The 19,945-nt window shown below is 31.9% G+C and overlaps 1 protein-coding gene across 1 annotated transcript in view; it reads left to right on the top strand.

Moving 5' to 3' along the window:
- The first annotated feature begins 3,851 nt into the window (after positions 1-3,851).
- The window catches only part of LOC130443909 (putative uncharacterized protein DDB_G0282133), a 33,235-nt gene continuing 17,141 nt past the window's right edge, over positions 3,852-19,945 (top strand). The window contains exons 1-8 of the mRNA XM_056778803.1: positions 3,852-4,055; positions 6,857-7,102; positions 8,792-8,996; positions 9,054-9,279; positions 15,468-15,740; positions 15,833-16,164; positions 16,226-16,442; positions 16,500-16,738. Coding sequence (XP_056634781.1) covers positions 3,982-4,055; positions 6,857-7,102; positions 8,792-8,996; positions 9,054-9,279; positions 15,468-15,740; positions 15,833-16,164; positions 16,226-16,442; positions 16,500-16,738 — 1,812 coding nt within the window. The 5' untranslated portion in view covers positions 3,852-3,981. The remainder of the gene's footprint in view (positions 4,056-6,856; positions 7,103-8,791; positions 8,997-9,053; positions 9,280-15,467; positions 15,741-15,832; positions 16,165-16,225; positions 16,443-16,499; positions 16,739-19,945) is intronic.

The raw sequence follows: 19,945 nt of genomic DNA, 5'->3' as shown, positions 1-19,945 counted from the left end.
AAGAAATAAGAACGAAAAAAGGGGAAACAAAAGTATGGGGATAGGGAAAAGGAATAAGATACGAAAAGTGAAATAAAAAGAAAAAAATTAGAACAGAGCGGTGAGGGGAGAATATAAGACGGATAAAAGTAAGTGAAAAACAAGATAGAAATGAAAAATTACAGATTCTAATGACAGAAGACATCGATTATGTAAGTTATGGTTTGTTCGGTGATGATGATGATGATGACGATGATGATGATGATGAATGGTATTTCGTGCCCACTGCCCTCGCCCCAAAAACCAAAAAAAAACGTTTTGTTTACAATAATTTCTTTATCGTACTGTAACATTTTAATTAGCCTTCATTAGATGATAAGCCCTTCCGTTATCGAATGATTAAATTCTCAATAGAAATTGTTCGAAATCGTTTCCTTCAAATTTGATTTTCTCGTTTGATTATTTTTGGATAGTTGATTAAATTTCTGGAGCAAATACCATGGAAAAACGTAAAACTTGGGGAGAAATGGGAAAAACTTTCTTAAAAATAGGTAGATCAGACGTTCGGCCCCGATATAGCAAAGTTTCCTCTGCACAAAACAGATCCAAACATCATAAAAAGACTTTTATGCAGAAAATACTTCGAAAAAACGTAAATCTTATGGAGAAATGGGAAAAACTTTCTTAAAAATAGGTAGATCAGACGTTCGGCCCCGATATAGCAAAGTTTCCTCTGCACAAAAGAGATTCAAACATTATAAAAAGACTTTTATGCAGAAAATACTTCGAAAAAACGTAAATCTTATGGAGAAATGGGAAAAACTTTCTTAAAAATAGGTAGATCAGACGTTCGGCCCCGATATAGCAAAGTTTCCTCTGCACAAAAGAGATTCAAACATTATAAAAAGACTTTTATGCAGAAAATACTTCGAAAAAACGTAAATCTTATGGAGAAATGGGAAAAACTTTCTTAAAAATAGGTAGATCAGACGTTCGGCCCCGATATAGCAAAGTTTCCTCTGCACAAAACAGATCCAAACATCATAAAAAGACTTTTATGCAGAAAATACTTCGAAAAAACGTAAATCTTATGGAGAAATGGGAAAAACTTTCTTAAAAATAGGTAGATCAGACGTTCGGCCCCGATATAGCAAAGTTTCCTCTGCACAAAAGAGATTCAAACATTATAAAAAGACTTTTATGCAGAAAATACTTCGAAAAAACGTAAATCTTATGGAGAAATGGGAAAAACTTTCTTAAAAATAGGTAGATCAGACGTTCGGCCCCGATATAGCAAAGTTTCCTCTGCACAAAAGAGATTCAAACATTATAAAAAGACTTTTATGCAGAAAATACTTCGAAAAAACGTAAATCTTATGGAGAAATGGGAAAAACTTTCTTAAAAATAGGTAGATCAGACGTTCGGCCCCGATATAGCAAAGTTTCCTCTACACAAAAGAGATTCAAACATTATAAAAAGACTTTTATGCAGAAAATACTTCGAAAAAACGTAAATCTTATGGAGAAATGGGAAAAACTTTCTTAAAAATAGGTAGATCAGACGTTCGGCCCCGATATAGCAAAGTTTCCTCTACACAAAAGAGATTCAAACATTATAAAAAGACTTTTATGCAGAAAATACTTCGAAAAAACGTAAATCTTATGGAGAAATGGGAAAAACTTTCTTAAAAATAGGTAGATCAGACGTTCGGCCCCGATATAGCAAAGTTTCCTCTACACAAAAGAGATTCAAACATTATAAAAAGACTTTTATGCAGAAAATACTTCGAAAAAACGTAAATCTTATGGAGAAATGGGAAAAACTTTCTTAAAAATAGGTAGATCAGACGTTCGGCCCCGATATAGCAAAGTTTCCTCTACACAAAAGAGATTCAAACATTATAAAAAGACTTTTATGCAGAAAATACTTCGAAAAAACGTAAATCTTATGGAGAAATGGGAAAAACTTTCTTAAAAATAGGTAGATCAGACGTTCGGCCCCGATATAGCAAAGTTTCCTCTACACAAAAGAGATTCAAACATTATAAAAAGACTTTTATGCAGAAAATACTTCGAAAAAACGTAAATCTTATGGAGAAATGGGAAAAACTTTCTTAAAAATAGGTAGATCAGACGTTCGGCCCCGATATAGCAAAGTTTCCTCTACACAAAAGAGATTCAAACATTATAAAAAGACTTTTATGCAGAAAATACTTCGAAAAAACGTAAATCTTATGGAGAAATGGGAAAAACTTTCTTAAAAATAGGTAGATCAGACGTTCGGCCCCGATATAGCAAAGTTTCCTCTGCACAAAAGAGATTCAAACATTATAAAAAGACTTTTATGCAGAAAATACTTCGAAAAAACGTAAATCTTATGGAGAAATGGGAAAAACTTTCTTAAAAATAGGTAGATCAGACGTTCGGCCCCGATATAGCAAAGTTTCCTCTGCACAAAAGAGATTCAAACATTATAAAAAGACTTTTATGCAGAAAATACTTCGAAAAAACGTAAATCTTATGGAGAAATGGGAAAAACTTTCTTAAAAATAGGTAGATCAGACGTTCGGCCCCGATATAGCAAAGTTTCCTCTGCACAAAAGAGATTCAAACATTATAAAAAGACTTTTATGCAGAAAATACTTCGAAAAAACGTAAATCTTATGGAGAAATGGGAAAAACTTTCTTAAAAATAGGTAGATCAGACGTTCGGCCCCGATATAGCAAAGTTTCCTCTGCACAAAACAGATCCAAACATCATAAAAAGACTTTTATGCAGAAAATACTTCGAAAAAACGTAAATCTTATGGAGAAATGGGAAAAACTTTCTTAAAAATAGGTAGATCAGACGTTCGGCCCCGATATAGCAAAGTTTCCTCTGCACAAAACAGATCCAAACATCATAAAAAGACTTTTATGCAGAAAAAACTTCGAAAAAACGTAAATCTTATGGAGAAATGGGAAAAACTTTCTTAAAAATAGGTAGATCAGACGTTCGGCCCCGATATAGCAAAGTTTCCTCTGCACAAAACAGATCCAAACATCATAAAAAGACTTTTATGCAGAAAAAACTTCGAAAAAACGTAAATCTTATGGAGAAATGGGAAAAACTTTCTTAAAAATAGGTAGATCAGACGTTCGGCCCCGATATAGCAAAGTTTCCTCTGCACAAAAGAGATCTAAACATCATAAAAAGACTTTTATGCAGAAAATACTACGTAAAAACGTAAATCTTATGGTGAAATAGGAAAAACTTTGCATTGCAGATCGAAATATCATAAAAAAACTTTCTATTACTTAATTCCTGATAGTTTTTGTAGAAACTTGAATTAAATGAGGTTAGGATCATTTTTAAAACTTCAAATATATTTATATATAACTGAAATTAATATTTTAGAAATGTAATTCAACCTCGAGTGATCAAAAATAAAGCCAAAACGAGCTAAATCCTGCAAATACCGTGGCTGGGCTGTGATTGAAGGAAATTATACGTTTAGCGCGTTTTTTTTCGATTCTGTATCATTTTTTGAGCTCAATTTTGACGTAATTCCATCGAGAACACGAAATTTAAACCAATCTCTTAGCTAAAATTTTTTTTTTACATAGTTAATATCACCAAAAAATTGAAATATGGCGCTGAAGCTTCACACAAACACCCGAAACGTTTATACCAATTTGAGAAAATGAAAAATTACTGATCGAATGATTGTTTCATCGTCATTTTGTCGAAAACTGGTGACGAAAATTCTTCAGCGGGTTCTAGTATTTCTGAGTGCGAATTGATTTAATAATTGCGCAACTTTCCCCCACGGTTGAATCGTGGGTGTAGAGGAAACATCTACTACGTTCGATTTCCTCTATTACCCAACCATATCCAGTGAATTTTCAACCGCTACGACGTAAACTTTTTTATATAATCAAATTTTTGAAAATATTGTGAAAATTTTTTTTTCCCGATATAATGAATTTTTTTTATGAAGAGATTCTTCGATTCCACTTCTGATGGATTTAGGATTCGATTTGACTTTGGAAAATCCCAAAGAAAAAGCCGGTGTGTTCGCGAAATTATTTTTCGGGTGAGTTTAATTTTTGTCACACCTCGTATATACATAAAACGGCCAGGTATGCATATTGGGGTATCTCTGCTTTTCTCTACGACCCCTCCACTCGCTTTTCACCCATTTTTCTGAGCGTTTACATCTAAAAATTGATCCTCGTACTAAATATGACGCTACATAGGACAAACATCTCAGTATTCGGGAAATAGATTAAAGAATCATCGATATGGGAATAGAAGAGTTTGGAAAAGGTGAAAAAGTTTGTGTATGGCGTGGATTTTAATTAATATCGTTCGAATAAATTCATATTTTTTTTAAAAAATGCTTGGAACTGAAATTTTTCCGATTTCAAATGTCCTAGTTCTGTTCAAAGTGAATTTCATAGTGTCGTTATGTCTTTTTGAATATTTTTAGTGATTTTTGGTCTACGTTGTTTTATTGCATCCCCCATTTATTCTAATTCTCTACTTTTTTCTTTTATACTGCTTCTACTCATTAATTTCCTACCTTCGTAGTTTATAGGTGAATTTAGGTGTTTTCACCCTGTAAAATGGACTATTATTTGGAAAAATAATAATAAAAAATAGGTTTTGAAAATTTTTAATACTACTATTTATTTACGTCATATTTTGGTTACATTTTATAGATAAAACGATATAATGGCTGATTAATTTCTTGTTTAGCTTGTTATACTATATCTATTTTTTGACAAATATCATGGAAATTGATAAAAATAAACTAATTAATGATAAATAAGATAAAAAAAAACGGTGTTTATCAATTTTAGGCCACTCTGTATTAATTTGAATCGAAATTTTCGAAAGAAAATTCGAAAATTGATAGAAAATTGGTAAAAACGATCCAAATGTAGGTGTTTCCACCCTGTTTACTGAATAATTATTTGAAAAAAAAAATGTTTTCAATATTTTTAATACTATTATTGATTTACGATATAATGGCTGATTAATTTCTTGTTTAGCTTGTTATACTATAATTATTTCTTCACAAATATCATATAAATAGATAAAAATGAACTAATTAATGACAAATAAATTTAAAAAAACGGCGTTTATCAATTTAAGGCCATTCTGTATTGATTCGATTCGAAATTTTCGAAAGAAAGTTCGAAAATTGAAAAAAAAATTGGTAAAAAAGATCCAAACGTAGGTGTTTCCACCCTGTTTATTGAATAATTATTTGAAAAAAAATGTTTTCAATATTTTTAACACTATTATTGATTTACGATATAATGGCTGATTAATTTCTTGTTTAGCTTGTTATACTATAATTATTTCTTGACAAATATCATAAAAATAGATATAAACAGTCTAACTAATCATAAATAAGATAAAAAAAACGGTGTTTATCAATTTTAGGCCACTCTGTATTAATTCGAACCGAAATTTTCGGAATAAAGTTCGAAAAATGGAAAAAAATTGGCAAAAACGATCCAAACGTAGGTGTTTCCACCCTGTTTACTGAATAATTATTTGAAAAAAAATGTTTTCAATATTTTTAATACTATTATTGATTTACGATATAATGGCTGATTAATTTCTTGTTTAGCTTGTTATACTATAATTATTTCTTCACAAATATCATATAAATAGATAAAAATGAACTAATTAATGACAAATAAATTTAAAAAAACGGCGTTTATCAATTTAAGGCCATTCTGTATTGATTCGATTCGAAATTTTCGAAAGAAAGTTCGAAAATTGAAAAAAAAATTGGTAAAAAAGATCCAAACGTAGGTGTTTCCACCCTGTTTATTGAATAATTATTTGAAAAAAAAATGTTTTCAATATTTTTAATACTATTATTGATTTACGATATAATGGCTGATTAATTTCTTGTTTAGCTTGTTATACTATAATTATTTCTTCACAAATATCATGAAAATAGATAAAAATAAACTAATTAATGATAAATAAGTTAAAAAAAAACGGTGTTTATCAATTTTAGGCCACTCTGTATTAATTCGAACCGAAATTTTCGGAATAAAGTTCGAAAAATGGAAAAAAATTGGCAAAAACGATCCAAACGTAGGTGTTTCCACCCTGTTTACTGAATAATTATTTGAAAAAAAAATGTTTTCAATATTTTTAACACTACTATTGATTTACGATATAATGGCTGATTAATTTCTTGTTTAGCTTGTTATACTATAATTATTTCTTGACAAATATCATAAAAATAGATATAAACAGTCTAACTAATCATAAATAAGATAAAAAAAACGGTGTTTATCAATTTTAGGCCACTCTGCATTAACTCGAATCGAAATTTTCGAAAAAAAAGTTCGAAATTTGAAAAAAAAAATTTTTAAAATGATTGAAACGTAGGTGTTTTCACCCTGTTTATTGAATAATTATTTGAAAAAAAAAATAAAAAAAAAACGTGTTTCCAAAAGTTTTAACACTATTATTCATTTATGATATAATGGCTGATTAATTTCTTGTTTAGCTTGTTATACTATAATTATTTCTTGACAAATATGATAGAAATAGATAAATATAAGCTGATTAGTGATAAATAAAATAAAAAAAACGGCGTTTATCAAAGAAATTCAAAAAGTTCAAACTTTGCGTAAAAGATACCGGACGTGAAATGAACCGAGATATGGAAACGATAAAATTCTTATAAAATATCGTCATTTCATTAAGTAACAAAATGGACACCGGTTACGTTTATTCGTTGTTATCAGAAAATCAAAAAAAAAGTGTCCGTTTATTATCAAAACTATTCATTCTGTAAGTTTTCAAAAAAAAAATTAACTCAAAATTCATCCGTTTCGACTACATCGTATTTTATTCCAGATGGGTGGTACCACTGATAAAAAAAGGCGTGAAACAAGGTTTACAAATAGAAGATTTATACAAATCGTTGAAAAAAGACAAATCTCAAAATTTAACCGACGCCCTCCAAGTTTATTGGGAGGATGAAGTTCGCAAATCGCGAGAAAAAAAAACTAAACCGAATCTGATGAAAGCCCTTTTCAAACAATTCTACAAAGAAGCTTTTATCTACGGGTTCATGTGGTTCTACACGAACGTTATCATCGTGTAAGTATAATCGATCTAAAAATGCCGATAGACCTTGGTTCGCGCGAACAGACACGAACATCGCCGCGAACGTTTCAATCGTAACGAACATCCACCGAATCCAAAAACGTTTTCCTCCAAGATCCACGGAAAGCGACTCAAATTTCGAAAATTCACGATACAGAATCGCGCGTGTTTCATATTTACAATACAGGACCGTAATTTGGATATTTTTGTTCGAGTTTATAAGCAAATTTTTGGGTTTTAATCCGCGTTTCGTTGCAGATGTTTGAGACCGATAATTAGTATAATATAATCGATCTAAAAATGCCGATAGACCTTAGTTCGCGCGAGCAGACACGAACATCGCCGCGAACGTTTCAATCGTAACGAACATCCACCGAATCCAAAAACGTTTTCCTCCAAGATCCACGGAAAGCGACTCAAATTTCGAAAATTCACGATACAGAATCGCGCGTGTTTCATATTTACAATACAGGACCGTAATTTGGATATTTTTGTTCGAGTTTATAAGCAAATTTTTGGGTTTTAATTCGCGTTTCGTTGCAGATGTTTGAGACCGATAATTAGTGTAATATAAGCGATCTAAAAAGGCCGATAGACCTTAGTTCGCGCGAGCAGACACGAACATCGCCGCGAACGTTTCAATCGTAACGAACATCCACCGAATCCAAAAACGTTTTCCTCCAAGATCCACGGAAAGCGACTCAAATTTCGAAAATTCACGATACGGAATCGCGCGTGTTTCATATTTACAATACAGGACCGTAATTTGGATATTTTTGTTCGAGTTTATAAGCAAATTTTTGGGTTTTAATTCGCGTTTCGTTGCAGATGTTTGAGACCGATAATTAGTGTAATATAAGCGATCTAAAAAGGCCGATAGACCTTAGTTCGCGCGAGCAGACACGAACATCGCCGCGAACGTTTCAATCGTAACGAACATCCACCGAATCCAAAAACGTTTTCCTCCAAGATCCACGGAAAGCGACTCAAATTTCGAAAATTCACGATACAGAATCGCGCGTGTTTCATATTTACATTACAGGACCGAAATTTGGATATTTTTGTTCGAGTTTATAAGCAAATTTTTGGGTTTTAATTCGCGTTTCGTTGCAGATGTTTGAGACCGATAATTAGTGTAATATAAGCGATCTAAAAAGGCCGATAGACCTTAGTTCGCGCGAGCAGACACGAACATCGCCGCGAACGTTTCAATCGTAACGAACATCCACCGAATCCAAAAACGTTTTCCTCCAAGATCCACGGAAAGCGACTCAAATTTCGAAAATTCACGATACAGAATCGCGCGTGTTTCATATTTACATTACAGGACCGAAATTTGGATATTTTTGTTCGAGTTTATAAGCAAATTTTTGGGTTTTAATTCGCGTTTCGTTGCAGATGTTTGAGACCGATAATTAGTGTAATATAAGCGATCTAAAAAGGCCGATAGACCTTAGTTCGCGCGAGCAGACACGAACATCGCCGCGAACGTTTCAATCGTAACGAACATCCACCGAATCCAAAAACGTTTTCCTCCAAGATCCACGGAAAGCGACTCAAATTTCGAAAATTCACGATACAGAATCGCGCGTGTTTCATATTTACAATACAGGACCGTAATTTGGATATTTTTGTTCGAGTTTATAAGCAAATTTTTGGGTTTTAATTCGCGTTTCGTTGCAGATGTTTGAGACCGATAATTCTAGCGGAATTGATCAAATTATTCGCCGATAAAAACGTGGCGGATAATTACGAAATATACGTATACAGCGTGGCTCTAATAATCGTTTCGTTTCTTTCGACTATCACGCTTCATCACGTGATTTTCGCCATGCAGGCGATCGGGATGAGGGTGCGGATCGCTACGTCTTCGTTGGTTTACAGAAAAGTGAGACAAAATTATTATTTTTCAGTAGAAAAAAACGTCTAATAACTTTATTTTTAGGTTACTAGATTGAGTCAAAGGTCTTTGGGCGAAACACCCGCAGGAAAAGTTGTCAATATACTTTCGAACGATTTGAGCCGGTTCGATCTGGTTTTTCCAGTGATTCACGCTCTATGGGTGATGCCTTTCCAAGTTTTGGTGATATTTTTGATAATTTGGCAACAAGTAGGACTAGCGGCGGTAGCTGGGGTGGCTACCATGGTGGTAGTTACAGTTCCTATACAAGGTATTGAATATTCCGAAATTTATAAAAATTGTAGGTTTACAAACAAATCCTTATGCAAAAATGGAGAAAGAAAAACACCATAAAACTCAATTATCTATTGGGAAAAGTAGTCATGGTGTTTCGGAATGGATTAGACCGGTATCGATGAAAAAATAACGAGATTGTTCCATCTCCGAGGTGGTGGTCTTCCACGACGGCTCCGAGCTCCAATATGGCAGCTATTCGTGCAGGTTTCCACATGTTTTGACGTCTAGAAGAAGCAGTTTAAAATCAACTATCGAAACGGCGAGAAATTATTTTGAAAAATCTACTTTTTTGTATAAATCGTTTTGAAATAGCGGGGGAAGATTTTTCGGTTTCAAATTGTCATTTCTGGTGACGCGTTGTGCGGCATTACATATCCGTAGTAAAGAAGAAAACACCAGGAAGCTGCTAGTCAATATTACAGGTTTCCGGTTTGTACTGAATGAGTTATAACGAAGGAAATTCACGTAGAACTTGGTGGGGTCTTCCGAGAACCTCCAGGTGCTTACCTGGACCTGATATGGAAGCCGTAGCTCTATTTTTTACTTAGAAACATTGGTCTTGCAACACCAAGTCTCTAAAAGCGACTGTAAGGCAGAAGATACTGTTGGAAATGAGCTGGAAACCACTTGATCATGTGTTACAGTCCAGACTTAATGTTTGGAGCTCTTCCAGAAGCATTTGGCAATCGCCCAGAAGAAACTTTGACTTTGGAAAGTAGAGAGTTTTTAAGAAGAATTCTTTTCTATTTAAGGATGTTTTCAGACAATCTGTATTAATTCGAATCGGAATTTTCGAAAGAAAGTTCGAAAATTGAGAAAAAATTGGTAAAAATGATCCATATGTAGGTGTTTCCACCCTGTTTATTGAAGAATTATTTAAGAAAAAATTGAAAAAAAACATGTTTTCAATATTTTTAACAATATTTATCATTTATGATATAATGGCTGATTAATTTCTTGTTTAGTTTGTTATACTTCAATTATTTCTTTAGAAATATCATAAAAATAGATGAAAATAAACTAATTAATGATAAATAAGATAAAAAAACGGCGTTTATCAATATTAGGCCACTCTATATTGATTCGAATCGAAATTTTCGAAAAAAAGTTCGAAATTTGAAAAAAAAATTGGCAGAAACGATCCAAACGTAGGTGTTTCCACCCTGTTTACTGAATAATTATTTGAAAAAAAAATGTTTTCAATATTTTTAATACTATTATTGATTTACGATATAATGGCTGATTAATTTCTTGTTTAGCTTGTTATACTATAATTATTTCTTCACAAATATCATGAAAATAGATAAAAATAAACTAATTAATGATAAATAAGTTAAAAAAAAACGGTGTTTATCAATTTTAGGCCACTCTGTATTAATTCGAACCGAAATTTTCGGAATAAAGTTCGAAAAATGGAAAAAAATTGGCAAAAACGATCCAAACGTAGGTGTTTCCACCCTGTTTACTGAATAATTATTTGAAAAAAAATGTTTTCAATATTTTTAATACTATTATTGATTTACGATATAATGGCTGATTAATTTCTTGTTTAGCTTGTTATACTATAATTATTTCTTCACAAATATCATATAAATAGATAAAAATGAACTAATTAATGACAAATAAATTTAAAAAAACGGCGTTTATCAATTTAAGGCCATTCTGTATTGATTCGATTCGAAATTTTCGAAAGAAAGTTCGAAAATTGAAAAAAAAATTGGTAAAAAAGATCCAAACGTAGGTGTTTCCACCCTGTTTATTGAATAATTATTTGAAAAAAAAATGTTTTCAATATTTTTAATACTATTATTGATTTACGATATAATGGCTGATTAATTTCTTGTTTAGCTTGTTATACTATAATTATTTCTTCACAAATATCATGAAAATAGATAAAAATAAACTAATTAATGATAAATAAGTTAAAAAAAACGGTGTTTATCAATTTTAGGCCACTCTGTATTAATTCGAACCGAAATTTTCGGAATAAAGTTCGAAAAATGGAAAAAAATTGGCAAAAACGATCCAAACGTAGGTGTTTCCACCCTGTTTACTGAATAATTATTTGAAAAAAAATGTTTTCAATATTTTTAATACTATTATTGATTTACGATATAATGGCTGATTAATTTCTTGTTTAGCTTGTTATACCATAATTATTTCTTGACAAATATCATGAAAATAGATAAAAATGAACTAATTAGTGATAAATAAGTTTAAAAAAATGGCGTTTATCAATTTTAGGCCACTCTGTATTGATATGAATCGAAATTTTCGAAAGAAAGTTCGAAAATTGAAAAAAAAATTGGTAAAAAAGATCCAAACGTAGGTGTTTCCACCCTGTTTATTGAAGAATTATTTGAAAAAAAAATGTTTCCAATATTTTTAATACTATTATTGATTTACGATATAATGGCTGATTAATTTCTTGTTTAGCTTGTTATACTATAATTATTTCTTCACAAATATCATATAAATAGATAAAAATGAACTAATTAATGACAAATAAATTTAAAAAAACGGCGTTTATCAATTTAAGGCCATTCTGTATTGATTCGATTCGAAATTTTCGAAAGAAAGTTCGAAAATTGAAAAAAAAATTGGTAAAAAAGATCCAAACGTAGGTGTTTCCACCCTGTTTTTTGAATAATTATTTGAAAAAAAAATGTTTCCAATATTTTTAATACTATTATTGATTTACGATATAATGGCTGATTAATTTCTTGTTTAGCTTGTTATACTATAATTATTTCTTCACAAATATCATATAAATAGATAAAAATGAACTAATTAGTGATAAATAAGTTTAAAAAAATGGCGTTTATCAATTTTAGGCCACTCTGTATTGATATGAATCGAAATTTTCGAAAAAAAGTTCGAAAATTGAAAAAAAAATTGGCAGAAACGATCCAAACGTAGGTGTTTCCACCCTGTTTACTGAATAATTATTTGAAAAAAAATGTTTCCAATATTTTTAATACTATTATTTATTTACGATATAATGGCTGATTAATTTCTTGTTTAGCTTGTTATACTATAATTATTTCTTCACAAATATCATATAAATAGATAAAAATGAACTAATTAATGACAAATAAATTTAAAAAAACGGCGTTTATCAATTTAAGGCCATTCTGTATTGATTCGATTCGAAATTTTCGAAAGAAAGTTCGAAAATTGAAAAAAAAATTGGTAAAAAAGATCCAAACGTAGGTGTTTCCACCCTGTTTATTGAATAATTATTTGAAAAAAAAATGTTTCCAATATTTTTAATACTATTATTGATTTACGATATAATGGCTGATTAATTTCTTGTTTAGCTTGTTATACCATAATTATTTCTTGACAAATATCATGAAAATAGATAAAAATGAACTAATTAGTGATAAATAAGTTTAAAAAAATGGCGTTTATCAATTTTAGGCCACTCTGTATTGATATGAATCGAAATTTTCGAAAGAAAGTTCGAAAATTGAAAAAAAAATTGGTAAAAAAGATCCAAACGTAGGTGTTTCCACCCTGTTTATTGAATAATTATTTGAAAAAAAAATGTTTCCAATATTTTTAATACTATTATTGATTTACGATATAATGGCTGATTAATTTCTTGTTTAGCTTGTTATACTATAATTATTTCTTCACAAATATCATATAAATAGATAAAAATGAACTAATTAATGACAAATAAATTTAAAAAAACGGCGTTTATCAATTTAAGGCCATTCTGTATTGATTCGATTCGAAATTTTCGAAAGAAAGTTCGAAAATTGAAAAAAAAATTGGTAAAAAAGATCCAAACGTAGGTGTTTCCACCCTGTTTTTTGAATAATTATTTGAAAAAAAAATGTTTCCAATATTTTTAATACTATTATTTATTTACGATATAATGGCTGATTAATTTCTTGTTTAGCTTGTTATACTATAATTATTTCTTCACAAATATCATATAAATAGATAAAAATGAACTAATTAATGACAAATAAATTTAAAAAAGCGGCGTTTATCAATTTAAGGCCATTCTGTATTGATTCGAACCGAAATTTTCGGAATAAAGTTCGAAAAATGGAAAAAAATTGGCAAAAACGATCCAAACGTAGGTGTTTCCACCCTGTTTACTGAATAATTATTTGAAAAAAAATGTTTTCAATATTTTTAATACTATTATTGATTTACGATATAATGGCTGATTAATTTCTTGTTTAGCTTGTTATACTATAATTATTTCTTCACAAATATCATATAAATAGATAAAAATGAACTAATTAATGACAAATAAATTTAAAAAAACGGCGTTTATCAATTTAAGGCCATTCTGTATTGATTCGATTCGAAATTTTCGAAAGAAAGTTCGAAAATTGAAAAAAAAATTGGTAAAAAAGATCCAAACGTAGGTGTTTCCACCCTGTTTATTGAATAATTATTTGAAAAAAAAATGTTTTCAATATTTTTAATACTATTATTGATTTACGATATAATGGCTGATTAATTTCTTGTTTAGCTTGTTATACTATAATTATTTCTTCACAAATATCATGAAAATAGATAAAAATAAACTAATTAATGATAAATAAGTTAAAAAAAAACGGTGTTTATCAATTTTAGGCCACTCTGTATTAATTCGAACCGAAATTTTCGGAATAAAGTTCGAAAAATGGAAAAAAATTGGCAAAAACGATCCAAACGTAGGTGTTTCCACCCTGTTTACTGAATAATTATTTGAAAAAAAATGTTTTCAATATTTTTAATACTATTATTGATTTACGATATAATGGCTGATTAATTTCTTGTTTAGCTTGTTATACTATAATTATTTCTTCACAAATATCATATAAATAGATAAAAATGAACTAATTAATGACAAATAAATTTAAAAAAGCGGCGTTTATCAATTTAAGGCCATTCTGTATTGATTCGATTCGAAATTTTCGAAAGAAAGTTCGAAAATTGAAAAAAAAATTGGTAAAAAAGATCCAAACGTAGGTGTTTCCACCCTGTTTACTGAATAATTATTTGAAAAAAAATGTTTTCAATATTTTTAATACTATTATTGATTTACGATATAATGGCTGATTAATTTCTTGTTTAGCTTGTTATACTATAATTATTTCTTCACAAATATCATATAAATAGATAAAAATGAACTAATTAATGACAAATAAATTTAAAAAAACGGCGTTTATCAATTTAAGGCCATTCTGTATTGATTCGATTCGAAATTTTCGAAAGAAAGTTCGAAAATTGAAAAAAAAATTGGTAAAAAAGATCCAAACATAGGTGTTTCCACCCTGTTTATTGAATAATTATTTGAAAAAAAAATGTTTTCAATATTTTTAATACTATTATTGATTTACGATATAATGGCTGATTAATTTCTTGTTTAGCTTGTTATACTATAATTATTTCTTCACAAATATCATGAAAATAGATAAAAATAAACTAATTAATGATAAATAAGTTAAAAAAAAACGGTGTTTATCAATTTTAGGCCACTCTGTATTAATTCGAACCGAAATTTTCGGAATAAAGTTCGAAAAATGGAAAAAAATTGGCAAAAACGATCCAAACGTAGGTGTTTCCACCCTGTTTATTGAATAATTATTTGAAAAAAAAATGTTTTCAATATTTTTAATACTATTATTGATTTACGATATAATGGCTGATTAATTTCTTGTTTAGCTTGTTATACTATAATTATTTCTTCACAAATATCATATAAATAGATAAAAATGAACTAATTAATGACAAATAAATTTAAAAAAACGGCGTTTATCAATTTAAGGCCATTCTGTATTGATTCGATTCGAAATTTTCGAAAGAAAGTTCGAAAATTGAAAAAAAAATTGGTAAAAAAGATCCAAACGTAGGTGTTTCCACCCTGTTTATTGAATAATTATTTGAAAAAAAAATGTTTCCAATATTTTTAATACTATTATTGATTTACGATATAATGGCTGATTAATTTCTTGTTTAGCTTGTTATACTATAATTATTTCTTCACAAATATCATATAAATAGATAAAAATAACCTAATTAATGATAAATAAGATAAGAAAAAAGTTTTTACAAGGAATTCCTTTCTATTTAAGGACTTGTCAGTAAACCCGATGACTAATTTTCGAATTTTCAATCCCAATTTCGACAAACTTCCGTTTATTCTTTCAGGATTTTTGACAAAATACGTCGCCAATTTACGCGACAGCGTCTCCAAAAAAACCGATCGAAGAGTGAAAATCATGAGCGAAATAGTATCCGGCATGCAAGTGATCAAAATGTACGCCTGGGAAAAACCATTCGAAAAATTAGTAAAAACAACTCGATCCAAGGAAATGAAAGACGTCAATTCGGCTTCGATCCTCAGAGGAATTTACTCCAGCTCCACCGTTTTCTCAGACAAACTATCAGTATTCGCAACTCTCCTAACTTACGTATTACTCGGTAAGTTTCATATATACGAGGTACGTCCGCAAAGTAACCACCTTTCGATTAGATTAACAAAAAAAGAAAATTTTTGATTCCGGTTATTTTAGGTAATATCATTTCCGCGGATAAAGTTTTTTCCATAGCTCAATCCTTCGGTATACTCCAACTAGCTATGGCGGTGGTTTATCCCCTGGCCATAAGCACCGGAGCCGAAGCTTTGGTCTCCGTTAAGAGACTCGAAGATTTTCTAGCGCTCGAAGAAAAAGAAGAAGAAGACATCGTGCGCGCACCAAGAAACACCGGAATAACCGTTTCTTACGCGGACGCTTCCTGGACGGACACGGGATGCACTTTGGAGGACATCAATCTGCGTATTCCTCCCGGCACACTGTGCGCTGTAGTAGGTCCGGTGGGGGCGGGGAAAAGTTCGTTATTACAAGTAAAAACACGATTTTTCTCATAGTTTCAAAGCGCTTTTCAATGTTTTCTCTATTTTCCAGTTGTTAATAGGGGAATTGGCAGCTCTATCCGGCGGTATCGAGATCGGGGGGGAAATATCTTACAGCGCGCAACAGCCGTGGCTTTTCCAATCGTCCGTGAGGAACAACATCCTGTTCGGTAGCCATTTCGATAAGAATTTGTATAAGAGGGTGGTTGAGGCGTGCGCCTTGAGGAATGACTTCGACCAGCTGCCTCACGGCGACAGAACCATCGTGGGTAAGTCTCTTGGGTACGGATCCGGTGGCATATTGGATCATTGTCGGTGTTTTCCAGGCGAAAAAGGGGTGTCTTTGAGCGGAGGACAAAGGGCTCGGATCAATCTAGCCAGAGCTGTGTATAGGAAAGCGGATATTTATCTGCTGGACGATCCTCTGTCTGCGGTTGATACCCACGTCGGGAAACATCTGTTCGATGAGTGCGTCTGTGAGTTTTTGAAAGGAAAAACGAGGATCCTGGTGACGCATCAATTGCAGTACTTGAAAAAAGCGGATATGATTATAGTCCTTAATGAGGTAAGTTAGGTCCTCTCGCTTGAACGGTGTCCTTGACGACGCCCCATAGGGAGAGATCGCGGAATGTGTGGTCGCGTGACCGTGAGGGGGATTTAACGGAATCTCTGTCGTATTTAACGCGCGGAACGTTCGCAGAATCGTTGTTCGTTTGTTCGCGTGTATAATCGAGTGTTTTCGGACAAATTCGGCCCGTCACGTGATTCTTAAAATGAGTACAGATTAAAGAGACGTACCGCGCGGGAGGTTTGATTTTTATTCAATGGAAACGTGGGAATTCTTGTCGCCGGTGCCACTGTTCGGTCGTTCAGAATGCGGTGCGTCGACAACAGAGCCCGTTTTTCAAAATTTCCGGTACGTCTTCCTATTGAACGGTGCGGTAGATATAATTTCGAAATTCGCGTTTATTATAAGGAAATACGAAGAAACAGAAAAAGCTTTTTCTTAAAACGTCACTTCCTACATGGATATCTGTCAACAAACATCCCTCAGACAGATTTCATTTTTTTTTTCAATGAAAACGTGATGATTATAATCGCCAGTGCCACTGTTTTCATATTTTCGTTAGTTGTAACAGATAACAGTAATTCAGAACGCGGAGCGTCGACAACAGAACCCGTTTTTAAAAATTCTGATACTTCTTCCACACTATTAGAAGATACGATATGCATAATTTCGAAATCCGCGTTTATTATAAGGAAATACGACGAAACAGGAAAAATTTTTTCTCAAAACGTCACTTCCTACATTGATATCTGTCAACAAACATCCCTCAGACAGATTACATTTTTCTTTCAATGAAAATGTGATGATTCTAGTCGCCAGTGCCACTGTTTTCATATTTTCGTTAGTTGTAACAGATAACAGTATTTCAAACGCGGCGCGTCGACAACAGAGCCCGTTTTTAAAAATTCTGATACTTCTTCCACACTATTAGAAGATACGATATGCATAATTTCGAAATCCGCGTTTATTATAAGGAAATACGACGAAACAGGAAAAATTTTTTCTTAAAACGTCACTTCCTACATGGATATCTGTCAACAAACATCCCTCAGACAGATTTCATTTTTTTTTTGAATGAAAATGTGATGATTCTAGTCGCCAGTGCCACTGTTTTCATATTTTCGTTAGTTGTAACAGATAACAGTAATTCAGAACGCGGCGCGTCGACAACAGAGCCCGTTTTTAAAAATTCTGATACTTCTTCCACACTATTAGAAGATACGATATGCATAATTTCGAAATCCGCGTTTATTATAAGGAAATACGACGAAAGAGAAAAAACTTTTTCTTAAAACGTCACTTCCTACATGGATATCTGTCAACAAACATCCCTCAGACAGATTTCATTTTTCTTTCAATGAAAATGTGATGATTCCAGTCGCCAGTGCCACTGTTTTCATATTTTCGTTAGTTGTAACAGATAACAGTAATTCAGAACGCGGCGCGTCGACAACAGAGCCCGTTTTTAAAAATTCTGATACTTCTTCCACACTATTAGAAGATACGATATGAATAATTTCGAAATCCGCGTTTATTATAAGGAAATACGACGTAACAGAAAAAACTTTTTCTTAAAACGTCACTTCCTACATGGATATCTGTCAACAAACATCCCTCAGACAGATTTCATTTTTCTTTCAATGAAAATGTGATGATTCTAGTCGCCAGTGCCACTGTTTTCATATTTTCGTTAGTTGTAACAGATAACAGTAGTTCAGAACGCGGAGCGTCGACAACAGAGCCCGTTTTTAGAAATTCTGATACTTCTTCCACACTATTAGAAGATACGATATGCATAATTTCGAAATCCGCGTTTATTATAAGGAAATACGACGAAACAGAAAAAATTTTTTCTCAAAACGTCACTTCCTACATGGATATCTGTCAACAAACATCCCTCAGACAGATTTCATTTTTCTTTCAATGAAAATGTGATGATTCCAGTCGCCAGTGCCACTGTTTTCATATTTTCGTTAGTTGTAACAGATAACAGTAGTTCAGAACGCGGAGCGTCGACAACAGAGCCCGTTTTTAGAAATTCTGATACTTCTTCCACACTATTAGAAGATACGATATGAATAATTTCGAAATCCGCATTTATTATAAGGAAATACGACGTAACAGAAAAAACTTTTTCTTAAAACGTCACTTCCTACATGGATATCTGTCAACAAACATCCCTCAGACAGATTTCATTTTTCTTTCAATGAAAATGTGATGATTCTAGTCGCCAGTGCCACTGTTTTCATATTTTCGTTAGTTGTAACAGATAACAGTAGTTCAGAACGCGGAGCGTCGACAACAGAGCCCGTTTTTAGAAATTCTGATACTTCTTCCACACTATTAGAAGATACGATATGCATAATTTCGAAATCCGCGTTTATTATAAGGAAATACGACGAAAGAGAAAAAACTTTTTCTTAAAACGTCACTTCCTACATGGATATCTGTCAACAAACATCCCTCAGACAGATTTCATTTTTCTTTCAATGAAAATGTGATGATTCTAGTCGCCAGTGCCACTGTTTTCATATTTTCGTTAGTTGTAACAGATAACAGTAGTTCAGAACGCGGAGCGTCGACAACAGAGCCCGTTTTTAGAAATTCTGATACTTCTTCCACACTATTAGAAGATACGATATGAATAATTTCGAAATCCGCATTTATTATAAGGAAATACGACGTAACAGAAAAAACTTTTTCTTAAAACGTCACTTCCTACATGGATATCTGTCAACAAACATCCCTCAGACAGATTTCATTTTTCTTTCAATGAAAATGTGATGATTCTAGTCGCCAGTGCCACTGTTTTCATATTTTCGTTAGTTGTAACAGATAACAGTAGTTCAGAACGCGGAGCGTCGACAACAGAGCCCGTTTTTAGAAATTCTGATACTTCTTCCACACTATTAGAAGATACGATATGAATAATTTCGAAATCCGCATTTATTATAAGGAAATACGACGTAACAGAAAAAACTTTTTCTTAAAACGTCACTTCCTACATGGATATCTGTCAACAAACATCCCTCAGACAGATTTCATTTTTCTTTCAATGAAAATGTGATGATTCTAGTCGCCAGTGCCACTGTTTTCATATTTTCGTTAGTTGTAACAGATAACAGTAGTTCAGAACGCGGAGCGTCGACAACAGAGCCCGTTTTTAGAAATTCTGATACTTCTTCCACACTATTAGAAGATACG

Source organism: Diorhabda sublineata, chromosome 5 (assembly GCF_026230105.1).
Source record: "Diorhabda sublineata isolate icDioSubl1.1 chromosome 5, icDioSubl1.1, whole genome shotgun sequence".
NCBI classification, from domain to species: Eukaryota; Metazoa; Arthropoda; class Insecta; order Coleoptera; family Chrysomelidae; genus Diorhabda; species Diorhabda sublineata.
Note: the sequence above shows the minus strand (reverse complement) of the source record. Positions and strands in the feature narration are given on the sequence as shown.